Below are 20,528 nucleotides of genomic sequence, written 5' to 3' on the forward strand. Positions count from 1 at the left end.
CCACTGTAAAGGAGGTTGGAGGCCAAGATTGCCACGATACATAAGACTAGATACCAAAGGGAAGCATTATATCTAAAACAGTTGGGAGGTTGTCAGATTTCTTTTGATGCTATGGGCTGAATTTAATGAATCCGACGCGGGCAGTGGCGGCGGGTGCATAGAATGGCGTTGGTCCTGTTTGTCACACGAGTGGCTGCGCCGCCGAGATCACTCAGCGGGTAGCCATTTAACATGATGGAGGTGGCCGTTTCCCCCAATCACATGGCGAGGCGTCAAGTGAGATGTTGTTCATGGCGTCAGCTCATGTTGGAGCTGGTGCTGGCGCCATCTTTAAAAGCTAGCCAGCCCTGCATTCACTCTCTCCTTCAATTGTAGAACAGCTCAGACATTGAAAACATCTGTACAGTTAATTAAATTGAAACTCAGCAAATAGCCACCCTTGGAAGACAGCTGAGAATGCCAGAGATCAGAGCAAGGTGGCCCCACGCTTCAGTGATACCTCCCTGCAGATTCTTCTCCAGGCTGCAAGGGAAAGGCGGGAGGTCCTTTTCCCCAGCAATGGCAAGAAGAGGTCTTCCGACCTGACCAAGCAAGACCAGACAGGGATTGCAGAGGAGGTTAGCATCGTGGAGTCACCCGACGCCACTGGATCCGGTGCAGGAAGAGGGTTAATGACCTCCTGCATTCAGCCAAGGTAAGTGCCACATTCCAAAATTGCTTTCTGTGATTTGGGTGTCACTATACAGTGTGCCACATGGTGAGGGTGCCGTTGCCATTCCAAAGACAGGGAGATCATAGCAGATTCATGACAGATGCATGGCTGCATCTGTGAAACAAGTCTCCCTTGTTTATACCTAAGCCCAAGTAAATTCCATGATAGGGTGAGTCAGTATGAGATACATTACATCCCCCAGTTGGTGACGATGGGCCCACATTAGCAGAGCTGTCATTTTGAAACGTATGACACTTTCTAATTGTTACATCCTTGATCTTGCAGGAGAAGAGGGCCCATAGCAGGAGAGAGGCAACCAGGACCAGTGGCAGTATGCCAGATATGCGTCCTCTGAGCCAGGCCGGAGAAGAGGCCCTAGAACTAAAGGGGTGCCAAGGTGGACGCGCTATTTCAGATAGGCAGATTGGGGTCCCTGCGCAAGCGATTATTTCTAATCAGCTATAAATGCAATAATAATCGAGAATTAGCTCTGGAATGCTGTCCTTAATGTGATATGTGTTGCATAACCCACACATTTTGATTGTATCTTGTAGGTGGGCGTTTGCAGGTGACCGCCACTCAAGAACGACTCCTGTCAACCTCTGAGGAGGAGGAACACTCAGAGGATGCCTCATCCCATGACTCTCCTGCACCTTCCACTAGCACAGATACTTTCACCTTGGTGGGAATCCGCTCATCATTAGAATCTGGTTCCGAAACTGGTGAGAGCACCACACACACACCCGAGCAGCTGACAGAGACTGAGACAGCTGAGGCCTCTGACAGTCAGAGAATTGTGGGTGACCAAGCAGGCTCATGCTGAGCCCAGGCTGATGACGAGCCTCTGGTGTTGACAGCACAGGGCCTGCTGGAGTTGCAGGGAGAGGTAAGGCAACATCTAGTGGAAATGCCAGAGGCCATGCACAGCCTTGAGCGGACTGTGGGGGAGTCCATACACGCCATGACTGCTGTCATGTCCCAGGCATATGAGCATGTGGCTTCCTCCATCGAGAGGTTGGTGACCCTCTTGGAGAGCCACATGATACAGATGTGCCATGATCTGCAAACCCTCGTCTTGGCCATAAGCTCAGATCAGCAGTGGCAAGGCGAGAGAAGGAACAGAAACTTGGGGAGTTTTCCTGCCCCTAGTGCTAGGGGAGCAGGAAGGTCCAAGTGAGCCATGAGAGGGAAGAGGAGATGCTGCGATTCACATCTGGGATCTCCCATCAGGGCGTTTTGAGTGTGGATAGCCGATCCTCAGGCCTTCCACCAGTCAGCTCAGCTCCAGCAGCTGCGACACCTGAGGAGAGTCCTGTACCAGTGCAGGAAACCCTCAGGCAACCAGGGCCCTGCAGGCCTCTAGCACCCAGAGGATACCCATTGAGGTCATCTCAGGCCAAGGGGTGCCCTGATCAGTTGCCTGCTTTCAGCACAGCTACTACCGCAGGGATCACAGTGCGCAGGAGCACTCCCAGGCATTTAAAACAAAAGTCACCTAGCCACACATGGGTATTCATGGGGGATGCAACTATGCCAGTTACTGTTCAATTAAACATTTTTTTGTGCCAATCATTAGCCTTCATTGTGTGGAAAGCACCTCTACCATGCCTTAATTGGGACCCTCTGAATCCCAACATAACCTTTAGAGTAGTACCAATGTGACCACGAACCTCATAATCATGGCAATGTGACTGAAGAAGTAATCAACATATGCTCTCCCTTGGGCCCGAGTGCAATAGGTGGCCTTCAGTCAGGTAATACAGATAGAAAGGAGGCAGAAGACGACATGGATGATGGTCAGTATTTATTGCACTGTTATTGAGTAGACATCAGGATTGTTGAAATTGGATCATTATGAGGTTGTTTCTTGTCTCCTTTGCATGTCGCTCACAATGGGCTGAATTTTACCAGCCCCGAGACGCCGTGGGTCGTGGCAGGGGGGGCCCGTAAAATTCTGCGGGGAGAGGCCCACCTTGACCCCCGACGTCGAGAAGGGTCCACCGCATATTACTGGTGGAAGGGCTTTCATCTAAATATGTAAATTAACATAAATAAGATGGCAATGACCCTACCTGCTGGCGGCGGCTGTCCAATGCCGATTTTACGGCCATCGATCGCACCTCGCGCGCCGTCGGAACTCCGTACGGAGCTCCAAGGCGAGAAACCGGTGGAGGGGGGGGGGAGAGTTGGGCGAGCAGGGAAAATAATTTTTATTGACTGTGGTGACTGTGGGAAGGGGTTGAAGGGCAAATGTGAGAAGGTTGGGGGGGATGTTCGGGTCGGGAATAAAATAAGCTCTGTTAATATAGGACAATGAAAACACTGTTGGGGGACGGTTGGGAAAGGGCCTCCATCTCCGAAGTATTTATTTAAAAAAATAAATTCTAATACACCTTTAAAAATGTAAAGCTTTGCGAAGGGCTTGAAACCCTTTAAAAATAGCGCCAGTGCCTGCGCGGTGGCACCGGACGCCGTTGTCGGGGGCGCAGCGGCTGCCCTCTCTACGTCATTGGGGGCAGCCACTTTGCCCCCTCTATTTACATCAGCCCCCGCGTGTACTAACGCGGAGGCTGTGTGGTGGCACTTCTGTGTGGGAAGACCGCTGCTTTCACAGTGTGCCTCTGCGGAGTGTGGCGCTCTGATAAAATTTATCCCCATGTCTGGCCTCCATCGTCGTGTTGTCTTCTTCCACAGCCACTTGGCCTTGTTTCTCCTGTACATCCTTATGCAGAGTACAGCAGACCACCATGATATGCGAGACCTTTGCTGGGGCATACTGCAGATTGATCAAGGCAGCGGAATCTCATATTTTCCAGCTGTGTGAGACATCATTTACAACATCATTTATCATATCCTCTAATGGCCTCCCAATACACTTGACCTCTACACTTGCAGAGCTCCCTGAAATTCACACATTCCGTTTGCAGAGCTCCCCCCATTCACACATCCCCTTGCAGAGCTTCCCCGGTACACAGAACCCCCTTTGACACCAGCATGGCGGCAATGGCCGCTGCACCCCCCCACTTCCCTATGCTGATGTGATCTTGGTTACCTTCCCTTTGTCAGCACCGAGGCCTCTTGCCTTGGTGCCGCCAGCTTTTCAGGGTCACGAAACTGATGGAACGTCATTTGTTAATGTCACCCACATAATTGTGAAACATTCGTTGGATTGTTGATAATGACATTTAAATGAATGCAAAACAGCATTTCAGGCATTTAAATTATGATGCATCACGTCAGGGCAGCAGGACCACCATGGTACTTCCCTGCCTCTGATATAATTAGAACGTGACGGCACACACAGGGTTTCGGGTCGGATGACTCTGCAGTAAATCTCTGACACACCACGCCATCTTAGATGGGCACACAAATTTCAGCCCAATTGTGCAGAATGGTTTGGATCTGGTGGGGGAATTCCAGGGAGAAGGAGTCTGAGAATGAAGCTTCAAATAAGAGCTTTGTTTGTTGTGGAGGAGAGCTAAATAACAGCAAGTAGCTGAGTTGGCTCTGTTGCTAAAGGGGGACTGAGATGACAGGACTCCCCTGGTGGAGGGCTTGAAGATTTACTTTATAAACATTGCTTGCTGCTGTCTAGCATTTTGCACCATTCAATTACTTATTTGTGAAAGAGTTACAGTCTTCTGATGTGTTATTGAACGAATATGGTGAAGTTGTCCACCTGGATCTGCAGACCAGGTACCAACAGGTAGGGATCCATCATCTTTACACCATTCCTCCTGAATTTCCTCTGCCCCAAAGTTGAGAAACTGGGAGAACCCCACATTTGTGCTCGAGACCCTGTTGACAACTTTTCAGCTATAAGGAAACGTGCAAAATAATTTAAAATACTTAAAAATGCTTAAATATACTTTAAAAATACTTAAATAAATTCTGTAAAACATTTCAAAAAACTTAAAAAAATACATAGATTATAAAACACTTGGGGTGTTGGATGTTGGAGCACAGATGGGGGTTGGAGATGACGGCCTAATCTGATACTATTCAGGCATTATTAGGATCTGGTAAAACTGGAGGGAACATGTTCAACTGGCTTTGTGTGACAGGGAGCGAGGAACATGAGACCTAAACTGCAATTGGACCTTTAGTGGAATGGTCATTCACTTCCCTTTCTCTGCCTCACCGTTAAATGAGTATTTTTCGTCAGTATTTACAGTAGAGAAAGAAAATGTTGTCGAGGAGAATACTGAGATTCAGACTACTAGGCTAGATGGGATTGAGGTTCACAAGGAGGAGGTGTTAGCAATTTTGGAAAGTGTGAAAATAGATAAGTCCCATGGGCCAGATGGGATTTATCCTAGGATTCTCTGGGAAGCTAGGGAGGAGATTGCAGAGCCTTTGTCCTTGATCTTTATGTCGTCATTGTCGACAGGAATAGTGCCGGAAGACTGGAGGATAGCAAATGTTGTCCCCTTGTTCAAGAAGGGGAGTAGAGACAGCCCTGGTAATTATAGACCTGTGAGCCTTACTTCGATTGTGGGTAAAATGTTGGAAAAGGTTATAAGAGACAGGATTTATAATCATCTTGAAAAGAATAAGTTCATTAGCGATAGTCAGCACGGTTTTGTGAAAGGTAGGTCGTGCCTCACAAACCTTATTGAGTTTTTCAAGAAGGTGACCAAACAGGTGGATGAGGGTAAAGCAGTGGATGTGGTGTATATGGATTTCAGTAAGGCGTTTGATAAGGTTCCCCACGGTAGGCTATTGCAGAAAATACGGAAGTATGGGGTTGAAGGTGATTTAGAGCTTTGGATCAGAAATTGGCTAGCTGAAAGAAGACAGAGGGTGGTGGTTGATGGCAAATGTTCATCCTGGAGTTTAGTTACTAGTGGTGTACCGCAAGGATCTGTTTTGGGGCACTGCTGTTTTTCATTTTTATAAATGACCTGGAAGAGGGTGTAGAAGGGTGGGTTAGTAAATTTGCGGATGACACTAAGGTCGGTGGAGTTGTGGATAGTGCCGAAGGATGTTGTAGGGTACAGAGGGACATAGATAGGCTGCAGAGCTGGGCTGAGAGATGGCAAATGGAGTTTAATGCGGAGAAGTGTGAGGTGATTCACTTTGGAAGGAATAACAGGAATGCAGAGTACTGGGCTAATGGGAAGATTCTTGGTAGTGTAGATGAGCAGAGAGATCTTGGTGTCCAGGTACATAAATCCCTGAAAGTTGCTACCCAGGTTAATAGGGCTGTTAAGAAGGCATATGGTGTGTTAGCTTTTATTAGTAGGGGGATCGAGTTTCGGAGCCACGAGGTCATGCTGCAGCTGTACAAAACTCTGGTGCGGCCGCACCTGGAGTATTGCTTGCAGTTCTGGTCACCGCATTATAGGAAGGATGTGGAAGCTTTGGAAAGGGTGCAGAGGAGATTTACTAGGATGTTGCCTGGTATGGAGGGAAGGTCTTACGAGGAAAGGCTGAGGGACTTGAGGTTGTTTTCGTTGGAGAGAAGGAGGAGGAGAGGTGACTTAATAGGGACATACAAGATAATCAGAGGGTTAGATAGGGTGGATAGTGAGAGTCTTTTTCCTCGGATGGTGCTGGCAAACACGAGGGGACATAGCTTTAAGTTGAGGGGTGATAGATATAGGACAGATGTTAGAGGTAGTTTCTTTACTCAGAGAGTAGTAGGGGCGTGGAACGCCCTGCCTGCAACAGTAGTAGACTCGCCAACTTTAAGGGCATTTAAGTGGTCATTGGATAGACATATGGATGAAAATGGAATAGTGTAGGTCAGATGGTTTCACAGGTTGGCGCAACATCGAGGGCCGAAGGGCCTGTACTGCGCTGTAATGTTCTAATTCTAATTCTAATTCCTCTTTCGCTGCAGAGTGACCATCTCCTATAATGTGCACCCTAGAAACACTTCCTCCTTCCATATAATATACACTGCCTACAATTATTCCTCAAGCTCAGTAACTTACAGCAGCAGAAAAATCCACACGGAGACATTTATGACATGGCCTTCAGAATGCAGGTTCCCTATGACACTATTTCCCACTGCCCTGCCGTAATAAATTAACACAAACAATTCAGAAATTTGAATAACTAAATGTAGTTTCAAGCCAACTATGTATGAAAAAGGTAAATTTATGGTGGAGTTGCTGACCAGAGAAAAGGCTCTTTCATAATGGCCTCACATGGGTTGCTGGAGAGTAAAGGCTAGCTTACAGGATTGGTCCTTGTTACTGAACGTGAGAAATATCCGGTTCAGCTCAAAAATCATAACAGCAACTTTATCAATCTTTACCATTTTGTCATCTTATATTAAGTATACATGTAATTATACTAATTTTATGTAATCATTTTATGCAATAAAAGCAATAACTTGAAATTGTTTTGCTGATCTGGAATAACTCATGAAAATATCTTGAAATGCTGTCCACGCAATGTTATGTTGGTTAACATAATATTAACAGTTTTTAAATCTGCAAACGCACATTATTCTTTTGTTCACTGACATTTGGTGCTGATTGCTATTTAAATATTGCAATCACTTTATTTTCCTGTTTACAATACTTGGCACTTTACAAGTTGCCCTTAGAAATTGCAGTTTCCTTTCTTACTTAATCTATGGCACAGCTTTCCTCTCTTTTAGGATCAGAACAGTTTTAGTTGTTTGGAGACAGGAAGAGGAAGGCACTCCATTTCTATTTTCACAAAGATTATATCCTACCCGTCTCTGGTCTCTGTTCATTCTGTTGTGCATTATTATCTTCTTTGCCTCTGCTATATCAAGTATGCAAGTTCTTGAATACATTTAGAAATTTTTTTTCATTTATATAGTCCAATTCCTTGCTTGTTTCCGAAGCAACTAAAACACTATCAAGATAAACTGTAAAGTTTATCAAAAAGGAGGAGGTGTTGGGTGTCTTGCAAAGCATTAAGGTAGATAAGTCCCCAGGGCCTGATGGGATCTACCCTAGAATACTGAGGGAGCCAAGGGAAGAAATTGCTGGGGCCTTGACAGAAATCTTTGCATCCTCATTGGCTACAGGTGAGGTCCCAGAGGACTGGAGAATAGCTAATGTTGTTCCTTTGTTTAAGAAGGGTGGTAAGGATAATCCAGGAAATTATAGGCCGGTGAGCCTTACGTCAGTGGTAGGGAAACTATTAGAGAGGATTCTTCGGGACAGGATTTACTCCCATTTGGAAACAAACAAACTTATTAGCGAGAGACAGTGTGGTTTTGTGAAGGGGAGGTCGTGTCTCACTAATTTGATCGAGTTTTTTGAGGAAGTGACGAAGATGATTGATGAAGGAAGGGCGGTGGATGTTGTCTATATGGACTTTAGTAAAGCCTTTGACAAGGTCCCGCATGGCAGACTGGTGCAAAAGGTGAAGTCACACGGGATCAGAGGTGAGCTGGCAAGATGGATACAAAACTGGCTCAGTCACAGAAGACAGAGGGTAACAGTGGATGGGTGTTTTTCTGAATGGAGGGATGTGACTAGTGGTGTTCCGCAGGGATCAGTGCTGGGACCTTTGCTGCTTGTAGTATATATAAATGATTTGGAGGAAAATGTAGTTGGTCTGATTAGTAAGTTTGCAGACGACACAAAGGTTGGTGGAGTTGCGGATAATGATGAGGATTGTCAGAGGATACAGCAGGATATAGATCGGTTGGAGACTTGGGCGGAGAAATGGCAGATGGAGACAAGTGTGAGGTAATGTATTTTGGAAGGTCTAATGCAGGTGGGAGGTATACAGCAAATGGCAGAACCCTTAGGAGTATTGACAGGCAGAGAGATCTGTGCGTACAGGTCCACAGGTCACTGAAAGTGGCAACGCAGGTGGATAAGGTAGTCAAGAAGGCATACGGCATGCTTGCCTTCATCGGTCGGGGCATAGAGTATAAAAATTGGCAAGTCATGTTGCAGCTGTACAGAACCTTAGTTAGGCCACACTTAGAATATTGCGTGCAATTCTGGTCGCCACACTACCAGAATGACGTGGAGGCTTTGGAGAGGGTACAGAGGAGGTTTACCAGGATGTTGCCTGGTCTGGAGGGCATTAGCTATGAGGAGAGGTTGGAAAAACTCGGATTGTTTTCACTGGAATGACGGAGGTGGAGGGGCAACATGATAGAGGTTTACAAAGTTATGAGCGGCATGGACAGAGTGGATAGTCAGAAGCTTTTTCCCAGGGTGGAAGGGTCAGTTACTAGGGGACATAGGTTTAAGGTGCAAGGGGAAAAGTTTAGAGGGGATGTGCGAGGCAAGTTTTTTACACAGAGGGTGGTGAGTGCCTGGAACTTGCTGCCAGGGGAGGTGGTGGAAGCAGATACGATAGCGACATTTAAGGGACATCTTGATAAATATATGAATAGGAAGGGAATAGAGGGATATGGGCCCCGGAAGTGTAGAAGGTGTTAGTTTAGGCAGGCATCAAGATCGCCGCAGGCTTGGAAGGCCGAATGGCCTGTTCCTGTGCTGTACTGTTCTTTGCTCTTTGTTCTTTGGTCTTTGTTCTTTGTGTATAAAAACGCACCAATTTTCAGCTCAAGTGTTACGACCAGGGAGAAAGGTGTCTCGGGGTCTTTTGCTGTCTTCACCTGGTCTTATTGTAACAGGATTTTATTTTTAAACACACTGTGTTTTGAGCTCCCCCTTTGTGAATCCTTGTTCACAGCTTTCCAATTATGAGGCAAAGAAATGAGCATAAACAGGCTTTCTTCGGTTTAAAGAAGGAAAGTGAAATTTATTGAACCTTAAACTTCAACTCGAATACGGTTAACAACTATGGATATATGACGTGCCCACGCTAGCATGCACATGTGATGCACACATGTAAATAGGGACAGAAAAGAGCAGAAGAAAAAATAAAAAGGAGAGGTTTGAGGCAGTCTCTAAAAGGGGGTTTCTTATTACTATTTCTGTGTTTCTAGGTCGCCAGAGAGTCCTTGATTGTAGACAGCTCTTACTTTTCATTGGGGCCTAGTATTCTTCTTAAGCCTTGTTGACTGGAGGAGACTTTTCTCTCTTGGGGTTCATATGTCTTCAATGGTTTCCAAAGCTGGTGAGAGTGAGCTGAGAGCAAACAGGAGAGAGGTGTTCTCAGTCCTGGAGAAAAGTGCTTTCTGATTTCAAATTCCTTGTTAGAAGTTCAAATTCAAAAAACGCCAACAGTCAGTCATGTGACTAAACTGGCCTGACCACGTCTGTTTGTGTATTCGGCCATCATAGTAGTTAACCTGGAATGCTTCAGTGTCTGGTAATCAAAAGTCCATTGTGGATTAAATTGGAGCAGGGAATAGCTCCTTTGTCCTTTGAAGTACTGGCTGGTTAATATGCTCATGTCTCTCTCCAGCCAAAGTTTCCAATTGTTTTTTAAAGCGAGTTCTTTCTTCACCATCAATAGTTTAAAATCAATGTTCATGTGGCAAAATTAATTTTCCTCATTCTTGGCAGGTGGGGGGCTTGTCTGACATAAGAATGACATATTTTGGCCATTGCCATTGGCAGAAAGCAGGGTTCCAGGGGTGGGGAAGATACTGACCAGAGAACAGGCCTTTCCCTGCAGGAAGTGAGACTGAACAGTGAAGGAAAGACTGTGGATTAGTGTTGCATACCTTAAAGCAGAACTGCAGAGCAAAATCGACAGAGACTAAGGTACAAGTCATCTACCGACCTTCAGTTGAAGAATGCACAAATGATTTGGGACTGTATGTTGATAATATCTTGGAAATGTAGCCCATCATTGCTATAAAGTTTCAGTCACAGTCTCAGTATTACAACAGTTTGTTCTGGTACTGTGAAGTCCATATAATAATATCTGATAATTTGCTTTTAATAATCTATTATGTCAACCTTTTAGAAGTTCTAATTCATTTATATTTAATTCATTCATGGGATGTGGGCATCGCTGGCCAGGCCAGCATTTATTGCCCATCCCTAAATGCCTTTGAGAAGGTGGTGGTGAGCTGCCTTCTTGAACTGCTACAGTCCATGTGGGGTAGGTACACCCACAGTGCTGTTAGGAAGGGAGTTCCAGGATTTTGACCCAGCAACAGTGAAGGAACAGCGATATAGTTCCAAGTGAGGATGGTGTGTGACTTGGAGGGGAGCTTGCAGGTGGTGGTGCTCCCATGCATTTGCTGCCCTTGTCCTTCTAGTTGGTGGAGGTCGTAGGTTTGGAAGGTGCTGTCTAAGCAGCCTTGGTGCATTGCTGCAGTGCATCTTGTAGATGGTACACACTGCTGAAGATGGTTGGGCCTAGGACACTACCCTGAGAAACTCCTGCAGTGATGTTCTGGAGCTCAGATGATTGACCTCTAACAGCCACAACCATCTTCATTTGTGCTAGGTATGACTCCAGCCATTGGAGGGTTTTCCCCCTGATTCCCATTGACCTTAGTTTTGCTAGGGCTTCTTGATGCCATATTTGGTCAAATGCTGCCTTGATGTCAAGGGCAGTCACTCTCACCTCACCTCTTGAGTTCAGCTCTTTTGTCCATGTTTGAACCAAGGCTGTAATGAGGTCGGGAGCTGAGTGGCCCTGGCGGAACCCAAACTGAGCGTCACTGAGCAGGTTATTGCTGAACAAGTGCCACTTGATAGCACTGTCGACGACACCTTCCATCACTTTGCTGATGATTGAGAGTAGGCTGATGGGGCGGTAATTGGCCGGGTTGGACTTGTCCTGCTTTTTGTGTACAGGACATACCTGGGCAATTTTCCACATTGCAGGGTAGATGCCAGTGTTGTAGCTGTACTGGAACAGCTTGGCTAGGGGCGCGGCAAGTTCTGGAGCACAGGTCTTCAGTACTATTGCCGGAATATTGTCAGGGCCCATAGCCTTTGCAGTATCCTGTATCTTCAGTCGTTTCTTGATATCACGCGGAGTGAATCAAATTGGCTGAAGTCTGGCATTTGTAACGCTGGGGACTTCAGGAGGAGGCCGAGATGGATCATCAACTCGGCACTTCTGGCTGACGATTGTTGCAAATGCTTCAGCCTTATCTTTCACACTGATTTGCTGGGCTCCCCCATCATTGAGCATGAGGATATTTGTGGAGCCACCTCCTCCAGTTAGTTGTTTAATTGTCCACCACCATTCACGGCTGGATGTGGCAGGACTGTTGAGCTTCGATCTGATCCGTTGTTTATGGGATTGCTTAGCTCTGTCTATCGCATGCTGCTTATGCTGTTTGGCACGCAGATAGTCCTGTGTTGTAGCTTCACCAGGTTGACTTCTCATTTTAAGGTATGCCTGGTGCTGTTCCTGGCATGCCCTCCTGCACTCTTCATTGAACCAGGGTTGGTCTCCTGGCTTGATGGTTATGGTAGATGGGGGATATGCCGGGCCATGAGGTTACAGATTGTGGTTGAGTACAATTCTGCTGCTGCTGATGGCCCACAGCGCCTCATGGATGCCCAGTTTTGCATTACTAGATCTGTTCAAAATCTATCTCATTTAGCACGGTGCTAGTGCCACACAACACGATGGAGGGTATACTCAATGTGAAGGCGGGACTTCGTCTCCACAAGGACTGTGTGGTGGTCACTCCTCCCAATACTGTCATGGACAGATGCATCTGTGGAAGGCAGATTGGTGAAGACGAGGTCAAGTATGTTTTCCCCTCTTGTTGATTCCCTCACCACCTGCCGCATACCCAGTCTAGCAGCTACGTCCTTTAGGACTCGGCCAGCTCGGTCAGTTGTGGTGCTACCAAGCCACTCTTGATGATGGATATTGAAGTCCCCCACCCAGAGTACATTCTGTGCCCTTGCCGCCCTCAGTGCTTCCACCAAGTGCTGTTCAACATGGAGGAGTACTGACTCATCAGCTGAGGGAGGGCGGTAGTTGGTAATCAGCAGGAGGTTTCCTTGTCCATGTTTGATCTGATGCCCTGAGACTTCATGGGGTCCAGAGTCGATGTTGAGGACTCCCAGGGCAACTCCCTCCCTACTGTATACCATTGTGCCACCACCTCTGGTGGGTCTGTCCTGCCGGTGGGACAGGACATCCCCAGGGATGGTGATGGCAGTGTCTGGGACATTGTCTGTCAGGTATGATTCCGTGAGTCTGACTATGTCAGGCTCTTGCTTGAATAGTCTGTGGGACAGCTCTCCCAACTTTGGCACAAGCCCCCAGATGTTAGTAGGGAGGACTTTGCAGGGTTGACAGGGCTGGGTTTGCTGTTGTCGTTTCCGGTGCCTAGGTCGATGCCGGGTGATCCATCTGGTTTCATTCCTTTGTATTGACTTTGTAGTGGTTAGATACAACTGAGTGGCTTGATAGGCCATTTCAGAGGGCATGTAAGAGTTAACCAAATTGCTGTGGGTCTGGTGTCACATGTAGGCCAGACCAGGTAAGGACAGCAGATTTCCTTCCCTAAAGGACATTAGTGAACCAGATGGGTTTTTGCAATTAGACTAGCTTTTTTTAAATTCCAGATTATTAATCGAATTCAAATTCCACCTTCTGCTGTGGTGGGATTTGAACCCATGTCCCCAGAGCAAAGCCCTGGGTCTCTGGGTTACTAGTCCAGTGATAATACCACTACGCCACCGCCTCCAAATACAAATATAGATGATTAGTTCCGAAGTCATACAAGTCAATTCAGTTCATATTTAATGTAACTTTTTGATGAAACATTTCCCTCATCTATTCCTTTTCCAGATTTTTTTTATTCATTCATGGAATGTGAGCATTGCTGGCTAGGCCAGCATTTATTGCCCATCCTTAATTGCCCTTGAGAAGGTGCTGGTGAGCCACCTTCTTGAATCGCTGCAGTCCATCTGGGGTAGGTATACCCACAGTGCTGTTCGGGAGGGAGTCCCAGGATTTTGACCCAGCGACAGTCAGGATGATATGTGACTTGGAGGGAAACTTGCAGGTGGTGTTCTCATGCACCAGCTGCCCTCGTCCTTCTAGGTGATAGAGATCACGGGTTTAGAAGGTGCTTTTGAAAGAACATTTGTGAGTAACTGCCATGCATCTTCTAGATGGTGAACTCTGCAGCTGTCCACCGGTGGTGGAAGGAGTGAATGTTTCAGGTGGTGAAGGTTACATGGTTTCATGTTTGAACTGAAGTCTCATTAATCTCCAGTCACAGTTCATGGAGTAGATCAACACTATTGTCTAGGTCATGCTTTTACCCTTATGGCCCTTTGCACTGGAGGTAGCGCTTGTGTGAGGTTGTGCTCCAGTCTAGTGTTTTTCAAGCATGTTCACATTCATTTCTGAAGGAAATTCTTCTTAGCTGGAAGTCTCTGATAAAAGTTACTACTGTTATATGCTTGATTTATGAGGTCGTAGTACAAAAAGCAGAGTAGTGAGATAGAATCCAAATGGACACAGATAGGGAAAGATTTGTAAGATTAGGGGCTGAATTTTAGCAGCCCCTCGATGCCACGGGTTGTGGCGGGGGGGGGCCAGTCAAATTCAGCGTGGAGAGGCCTGACTCGTCCCGCAACGCCGTGAAGGGCCCTCCGCATATTACTGGCGGCGGGGGTCCTCTGTGCAGCCCCGCAAACGCCCCCCCTGCCCCCGTTGCCTGGGCCCTTCATCTCAATATTCAAATTAACAATAAAGAGATGCAACTAAACATACCTGCGGCGGCTGTCCCACACCCATTTTACGGCCACCGTGCACCTTCGGAACCTCATACGGAGTCCTGGGGTGAGAATCTGGTGGGGAGGTGGGAGGAATAAAATTTTCAGGGCGGGAGGGGTGGAGGAGCGGGGAAAACAGTTTTTATTGGCTGTGGGGATGGTGAGAAGGGGTTGAAGGGCAAAGAGTGCAAAGTTTGGGGTTCAAAGGTCAGGACTGTCAAGAATGGTTTTTCGGGGGGGGGAAGAGGGAAATAAATTTATTGTGTGGTCATTGTGGGGCAGGGATGGAAGTAGCGTTTTTATGTTAAATGTAATGTTTTTATTAAAAGTTAAAGTGCTGGTCCCTTTAAAAATTAAAACCTCTGCCGAGGGCTTAAAATCCTTTGAAAATGGCTCCAGCATGTGCGCGGTGGCTCCGGACGCCATTGCCGGGGGCGTGGCGGTTGGCCCTCTACATCATCGGGGGCGGCTGCTCTTCCCCCTTTATTTAAATTAGCCTCCAGACGTAATATCACGGGGGTTCAGGGACGGCGCATCCGCATGGAATGCACACCGCCATCAGAGAGCGCAGCCACGAATTGCGGCGCACTGGTAAAATTCAGCCCTAGGTTTGGGAGTCACAGATACCCAAAGAAGGGATTCGAGCTCATAATGTGATTTTAAAATAGTTTATAGTTTATTAAGAAACAATAGCTTAAATATAATATATATTAAGTAGCAGTTTAAATATGATGCATAAGCTTAATCGGCAGAAAAGGCATACAACCCGTAACAGATTGAACTGAGTACCAATACCAGATCATACAGCGAGGCAGAATGGTGTTAGCAGTCTCCCCAACAGATGAGGTGTGGGTGGTCTCTTCGGTCTTCTGGGCCCTCAGTCTTCTTGAGTTAACCAAAGTGTTTGATCGAAGCCTAACACACAGCCGAAGTTGAGCTTCAGGAACCTCCCCCTCTTTCTTTCAAAGACTGACTCCCGTGCACCTGTTTATATACTTTATTTCTAGAGGTTGGTAGTCACCCTATGTCAATCACTTGCTCGAACCCTTCTAACCAATAAATACTGGACAGGTACCCCAGATGTCGGGGTCGTCACATCCCCCGAGTCCATCACTGCAGCTTGAGGCCTTCTTTCAGTTTACTTCACGCTGGAGGACAAATGTTAGCTTTCACTAGTCACTTGTACAGAAAACAGGATACAAAAGGCACTTGAAGACTCCCTCATATCAGCTTAGGACTGTCTATGGTGTCTGGTGGCTTCTATAAGACACCCTTGGCAATGTCATGCTCTTCTTTCCCTATCTTGTTTACCCAAGTGATGACCCTGGTGTTAGGAACTGCTTCTCTGTCCCTTTTGAGGGAGAAGGGAAAAGAGTTGTCCTGTGAGTTTGCTTCATATTATGCCTACTGTTGCTATGAGAATTCTATATTACTCAGAGAAGTATTATTTCTTAAAGGAGTCCCCTTTCTTATAGGTTTCATTTTCATACTGAGTATAGGTACTTGCACGAATGGTATGAAGTGGGGTTCCCCGGGGTTGGTATTAGGACCCCTGCTTTTCTTGATATATATTAATAACCTAGACTTGGGTGTGTAGAGCACAATTTCAAAATTTGCGGATGATATAAGACTTGGCAACATTGTGAACTGTGAGAAGGATACTGATAAACCTCAAGAAGATGTACACAGGCTAGTGGAATGGGCGGACAAGTGGCAGACGAAATTTAATGCAGAGAAGTCCGAAGTGTTTCATTTTGGTAGGAAGAATGAGGAGAGACAATATAAATTAAAAAGTACAATTCTAAAGGATGTGCAGGAGCAGAGGGACATGGGGGTATATGTGCACAAATCATTGAAGATGGTAGGGCAGGTTGAGAAAGAGTTGATAAAGCTGTATAAAATGCTGGTTAAGCCACAGCTGGAGTACTGTGTCCAGTTCTGGTCACCACACTATAGGAAGGATGTGATTGCACTGAAGAGGGTGCAGAAGAGATTAACCAGGATATTGCCTGGGCTGGAGCATTTCAGCTATGAAGAGAGACTAGACAGGCTGGGGTTGTGTTCCTTGCAGTGGAAAAGGCTGAGGATGGACCTGTTTGAGGTATACAAAATTATGAGGGGCATTGATAGGACAGATAGGAAGAAACACTTTCCTTAGCAGAGGAGTCAATAACCAGGGGGCATAGATTTAAGGTAAGGGGCAGGAGGTTTAGAGGGGAGTTGAGGAAAAACTTTTTCACCCAGAGGGTGGTTGGAATCTGGAACACACCACCTGAAGAGGTGGTAGAGGCAGGAACCCTCACAACATTTAAGAGGTATTTAGATGAACACTTGAAAGGCCACAGCATACCAGGCTACGGGCCAAGTGTGGGAAAATGGGTTTAGATTGGTTGGGTGCTTGATGGTCGGCGCAGGCGCTTTGGGCCGAAGGGCCTGTTTCTGTGCTGTAAAACTCTATGACTCATATGGGATCCTGGACTTTATAAATAGGGACAGAGAGTACAAAAACAAGGAAGTTGTGATAAACCTGTACAAAACACTGGTTCAGCTTCACCTGGAGTATTGTGTCCAGTTTTGAGCACCACATTTTAGGAAGGATGTGAAGGCATTAGAGAGGGTGCAGAAAAGATTCACGAGAATGGTTCCAGGGCTGGGTAACTTCATTTATGTGGATAAGTTGGAGAAACTGGGCCTATTTTCATTGGAGAAGAGAAGATTAAGAGATTTGATAGAGGTATTCCAAACCATGAGTCATCTGGACACTGTAGGTAGGGAGAAATTCTTCCCGTTGGCAGAAGGATCCAGAACCAGAGGACACTGGTTTAAAGTGATTGGCAAAAGAAACAATGGCAACATGTGGTAAAACCTTTTTATGCAGCGAGTGGTTAGGATCTGGAATGCACTGCTTGAGAGTGTAATGAAGGCAGATTCAATCGAGACCTTCAAAAGAGAATTGGATAATTATCTGAAGAGAAAAAAATTTGCACGGCTGCAGGGAAAAGGCAGGGGAGCAGGACTAGGGAGTTGCTCTTGCAGAGAGCTGGCATGGACACGACGGACCAAATGGTCTCCTTCCACTCTGTAAATGTTCTAAAAATCTATGAATGCAAATAGCATTTATAGTGCCTGAGTTGTAAACCACCATAACCTAAATAATTAGTTAACAATTACATTTTAGCCATACCTCCCTGTATTTTCGTTATGCCATGATCATGCTGGACTAACAATAAACAATATTTTTGAACACATGTACTTGATATATAGTTGAATGTGGATGCAAGGAAATACAAGTTTTTTATGTACATGCCAGGAGAAGCAGTTTAAAAAAAAATTAAAGACAACTTGAATAGCTTTCAGAGATAAGACATAGATTTACCAGTAAAACCTGTCCGTTTTTACAGCTAGCAGGTGCAATACTTCATGGAATAAAGATCCTTTAACAGGCAACTGCTACCAAATCAACTATAATTCAGCTCTAACGTGGCATGAAGCAAGAAGAAGTTGTCAGCAACAAAATTCAGACTTACTGAGTGTGACAGAGCTACACACGCAGACATATCTGTCAGGTAACAAATTATTGCAGATATATAAGATTAATAACAATGTTTTTAAAATGTTATTTGCAACCAAAACCTATACCTAGCAAGTTATTAACTTTATTGATCTGTTGGTGCCAGAATGGCCTCAAAAACTTCCATCATTTTATTGCAACAATCACAATCATGGATACCATCTCCAATGCCTACACTTGAGTTACATGCTTCCATACTATTTTTGTTTGAAGACTGTTCCCCCGTGATCTGGGACTCTCGGCACTCCATCTGATAGCAAACATTTTTTACTCTTTCGTTCAGACTTTTATGCTTCCTTATTGCCACTCCCAATCTGCATAACAGCAGAGAGGTAACAGTGACAATAATGGAAGTTTTTGAGGATATGAAGATCATCCTGGAAGGTGTGATTAGTCCAGGTGAGATCAACGGTTGCAAGGCCCCAGGAGGGGAATCTAAAGACAAACATGACCTCGAGAATGGATTCCCAACCCGCTACTCTCCCACCTTTGTTGTGAAGAGTGCTCTGCATAGCCAGGTGAAAAAGGACAATTTGGCTTTGCTGATGGCACCGACTACTAACTCATGATGATCTTTTCTTAATCTCTTCCCATTCAGACTTTTGTACCCTGCATTACCTACCAATAAACAATATCATAAAACTTTCCATGCCACTCGTTCTACTGGAAGTGTCATGTGAATCCTACTCCTCCACACCCTTTCTAACTCTCTTCCTCCTGTAGCTATGCCAGAGGAAGAAAATACATCCTACCAAATCTAGCCCTGCCAGTAATGTTATGTAACTCCATGTCTGTGTACAATTAATATATTATATTTCCCAAGTCAGTAAGGTACTTGTTTGAGGCATGTACTTGATTTCAATGTGACTCAGGAGCAGTGGAAAATATAGACAATATTCTTCCTTTTATTTCCAACCTTCGTACAAATTCTGTGATCTGATTTTCTTTATAATTCTCCAGTCCTCTTGCCCGATGACCTCTCTGTGCCCTTGCTCAATTTGACCTGGTTTTGATTCCAGCACTTTTTTAGTTTTTCTTCACTACATGCTTTCTTCTGCTTTATACTTTCTCTTGTACCCAAGTTAATTTTGCCTTGGGAAATTTATCCAAGTTAATTTTGCCTTGATCTCCTTATTTTCTGCTTATTCATGGGGTGTCTATGCATATCTGCATGTTACTTCCCAATTCCACTATCTTTTTTTTTCATTTTGAGACATTGCCTCATACATGATCAGTATCTGGGCAGGCCAAGTCATAATTAGCTTGTGAATTAGTTACAATAACTTCTACACAAAATAAGTAACCAATTTCATTAATTTCAAGAAGTAATAGTTACTATACAACAGCATCATAACAGTACTGCACAGCATTACCAGGGGGTCAACAGATGTTAGCCTGCAGTTATTCAACTTGGGGATTCAGGGTGAATGCAACGTGCTTCTTCCACTGAGGTAGCACCAAAGAAAAATTATAGAATTAGATATAAAAGTTAGAGAAGTTATATAAAAGTTCAAACACCACATAAAAGGGATTCCAGATACTTTAACTTCTTCAATTTAGATTATGGGTTTGAAAGTATCTTCATCAGTCCTGATATTTAGGTAAATTTTTGATGGTGAGCTGAGGATAATGGCTAGAGAAACCACTACAAATTGTTTTGATCATTGGTACGGTTCTATGCCTCCACTGATATTTTTCAGTATCAAAACGTCATAACCAAAAAAATTCAGACTTCAATAAATGCAATTATTGAGCAAAGGCCGAATAAGAAAATATCAGGTCAGGATGGTGTGTCACTTGGAGGAAACTTGGAGCTGATGATATTCCCATGACATGGCTCCTCTTGTCCTTCTCAGTAGTGTAAGGATTGCAAATGAGGGAGCTGTTATCTTGGTGGGTTTCTGCAGTGCATCCCATAGATTAAACATATTAGACAAGTATGAGCTCATAGAAGAGAATTAGCACAGAGATGTGACAATTAGCTCATGTTTGAGTTTAATTTCTTAGGACGTCACTGGCATGGTACGGAAGGGAGTGTCTATGCATGTTTATCTATATGGACTTCCTGAAGACATTTGATAAGGTTCGGCACAAGAGATTATTAGCAAACCTGAAAGTACATGGATGTGAAAGTAACCATGTCACATTGTTTGATAACTGGTTCAGCGGTCGGAGACAGACAGTAGGGATAAATGGAACATTCCCTGATTCGCGGTATGTTACAGGTAGTGTTCCTCAATGGAGTCTCAACGTTTCACCACACATATTAATGGCTTGAAAAGAGGAATTGAATCATATATCCAAGTTTTTAGATGAAACCAAGTTAAGAGGCAGAGTAAGTTGTGTACTGCACCCTTGCCTCAGCTTATCTGGTGCTGAAGCCAATATCCATGGCTTTGTTACCTCTAAACTTGACAATCCTAATGCACTACTGGCTGGCCTCTCACATTCTATGCTCTATAAACTTGAACTCATCCAAAACTCTACTGCCAATATCCTAACTTGCACCAAGCCTCCTTTACCCATCACTCCTGTGCTCACTGACCAACATTGGTTCCCAGTTGAGCCACATCTCAATTTTAAATTTCTCATCCTTGTTTTCAAATCCCCCCATGGCGTCACCCCTCCCTATCTCTGTAACATCCTCCAATTCTACAAACCTCCGAAATAA

The 20,528-nt window shown here is 45.1% G+C and overlaps 1 protein-coding gene across 1 annotated transcript in view; it reads left to right on the plus strand.

The window, feature by feature from the left end:
• mrc1a (mannose receptor, C type 1a) overlaps positions 1 to 20,528 on the plus strand; it is a 212,880-nt gene that overhangs the window by 41,317 nt on the left and 151,035 nt on the right. The window contains exon 4 of the mRNA XM_068013390.1: positions 17,688 to 17,852. Within this exon, the coding sequence (XP_067869491.1) occupies positions 17,688 to 17,852 (165 nt within the window). The remainder of the gene's footprint in view (positions 1 to 17,687; positions 17,853 to 20,528) is intronic.

This window comes from Heterodontus francisci, chromosome 2 (assembly GCF_036365525.1).
Source record: "Heterodontus francisci isolate sHetFra1 chromosome 2, sHetFra1.hap1, whole genome shotgun sequence".
Classification (NCBI taxonomy): domain Eukaryota; kingdom Metazoa; phylum Chordata; class Chondrichthyes; order Heterodontiformes; family Heterodontidae; genus Heterodontus; species Heterodontus francisci.